Source organism: Echinops telfairi, unplaced genomic scaffold, assembly GCF_000313985.2.
Source record: "Echinops telfairi isolate 266 unplaced genomic scaffold, ASM31398v2 ScPeMD7_31;HRSCAF=116, whole genome shotgun sequence".
Classification (NCBI taxonomy): Eukaryota; Metazoa; Chordata; class Mammalia; order Afrosoricida; family Tenrecidae; genus Echinops; species Echinops telfairi.
The window spans coordinates 23,352,245-23,354,228 of record NW_022103928.1 but is presented as its reverse complement, the minus strand read 5'-3'; the positions used below and the strand labels follow the sequence as shown (position 1 = coordinate 23,354,228).

Below are 1,984 nucleotides of genomic sequence, written 5' to 3'. Positions count from 1 at the left end.
GGATCCGCTCGAGGGCGGTGGTTTGAGATTTTGCATCACCCTCATTCTTTTGCTACTTATTACTTGGCATTCTACTGTAAGGAAGAACGTCTCCTTCTCCCCCTTGTAATTGTTGATTCATTAAAATCAGTAGAGTCTCAAGGATTTTTCTTTTATCCACTGAGTTTTTGGGGGGGATGATAAAAATATTATAAAGCCAGAGTTGCACGACGGTTGCCCAATGGTGAGGATACTGAAAAGTACTGCATGTTACACTTGAAATAGGTGGATTCTAATGGCATGCAAATTTCCCCTCAGGAAAGCCATTAAAAAAATCAGCAGCACCCATTTTGGGGTGATGGGCAGGAAAACCTTCTCAGTCAATGACTCCCTTTCCCCAGGTGCAGCCTTCTATCGCCTCTCCCAGAGCCCGGGGATTGATTGCTGGATTGCTATTCTCCTGATACTCCTTTGAGCAAATGAGCTCAAGCCATCGAGTGGATGAGACTCCTACTGGGTTTCTGAGGCCATAACTTTATCGGGGTAGAAAGCCTCATCTTTTTACTGCACAGCGTCTGGGAGTTTCAAACTGCTAGCCTCATGGCCAGCAGTCTACCTAGTAACTACTTGGCCACTAGGGCGCCTCTGAGCAAATGAATGAATATTGCAACACACCCTAGAGCCAGTTTGTTCGTGGAACCCAAATTCCAGGTCATCTAAGGACTGTTCTTTCAGTCATGAAATAGTTTGTCTTTTTCCCCACCCTCCCTTGGTTGACATCAGTGCTCCCCCATGTCCTCCTCTCGGGAGGCCTGTGAATCATCGGAGGCCTGTGAATCATCGCATTGCAGAGACTCTTGTAGAAGGCCCGGGAGATTCATGCTCCCTGCTTTGGGGAAGGGCTGAAATGCCAAAGGAGGCTGCTTCGGCTGTGTCCTGGCTACCGTGGTGCCCAGCAGCAGTGTGGAGCCTTAGACAAGGCTGTGAGTGAAGACACGTTTCCCCAGCTGGCTGGCGGAGATTTTGCTGTATTAATTGCCAGCTTGCCGACGCAGAATATTAAAACCATTCCCCAAACTCAACTTCCCATCTCTTCCACCAGACTGCTGCCTGAACTATGAGACTACACACCGAGTGAAGCAGATATGGTCACATGTAGAGCTTACTGCATTAGTTGCCGGCTTGATTTTGTCAGTATACTTTATGTGGCTTGGTTTATCTAAAAAGCAAGGTGCTAGTTGACCATCCAGTAGTGTCATGCGTAGAAAATGCCATGTGTCCAACCAAGATCACCACAATTGTACACAGCTGAACTCTCAAGACAGTGCTGGCTCTGCATGGTCAGATCCCAGATCTGAAGGGGCCTAGAAGCTTACACGGCTGAGTTACTTATTTATTTTCTTTCCAACAATAAAATGTGCCACTCAAAATCAGTAACTAAAGAAGTGGAGGACCTAGACACTGGGACAGTTAAATTTGCGTCTCCTTTTTGTTTTGGCAGCACCCTTACATCTACCGGGTTACCTTTGCCACCGCCAGTGAATCCTCAGTGTCCCTAATTAGGATGTTTAACGAAAAAGGAACTTTGAAGGACCTGATCTACAAGGTACTTGTGGTACAAGTTCATGGTCGTAATGAAGTTCTCCAATCCTTTTAGAACCTGTTACTGATGTTTGATCATTAAGGTTCCAGAAACTAGCCCCCAAGGACCCTGGAATCTATTTTGCTCTTAGCAATAAAGACGACCTTTTTGCTTAAAGAGCCTTCTTTTTCCTCACCTTGAGGGAAAGCTGAACACCTGACAGCCACGTCCGTTACATTGTAAGCTGCTCTGTGAGGTCAGCTTTAGGTTTGTTTGTTTGTTTGTTTGTTTTCCTGATTTTATTTTATTTATTTATTTTTAATCGTTTTATTAGGGGCTCATACAACTGTCATCACAATCCATACATACATCAATTGTGTAAGGCACATTTGTACATTCATTTCCCTCATCATTCTCAAAACA

The 1,984-nt window shown here is 45.0% G+C and overlaps 1 protein-coding gene across 8 annotated transcripts in view; it reads left to right on the top strand.

Annotated features, from left to right (window-relative positions):
• Nucleotides 1-1,984, top strand: part of PXK (PX domain containing serine/threonine kinase like) — a 175,061-nt gene that overhangs the window by 68,761 nt on the left and 104,316 nt on the right. For all 8 annotated transcript variants that reach the window (XM_045290012.1, XM_045290010.1, XM_045290011.1 and 5 more), the window contains exon 8: nt 1,481-1,585. In XM_045290012.1, the coding sequence (XP_045145947.1) occupies nt 1,481-1,585 (105 nt within the window). The remainder of the gene's footprint in view (nt 1-1,480; nt 1,586-1,984) is intronic.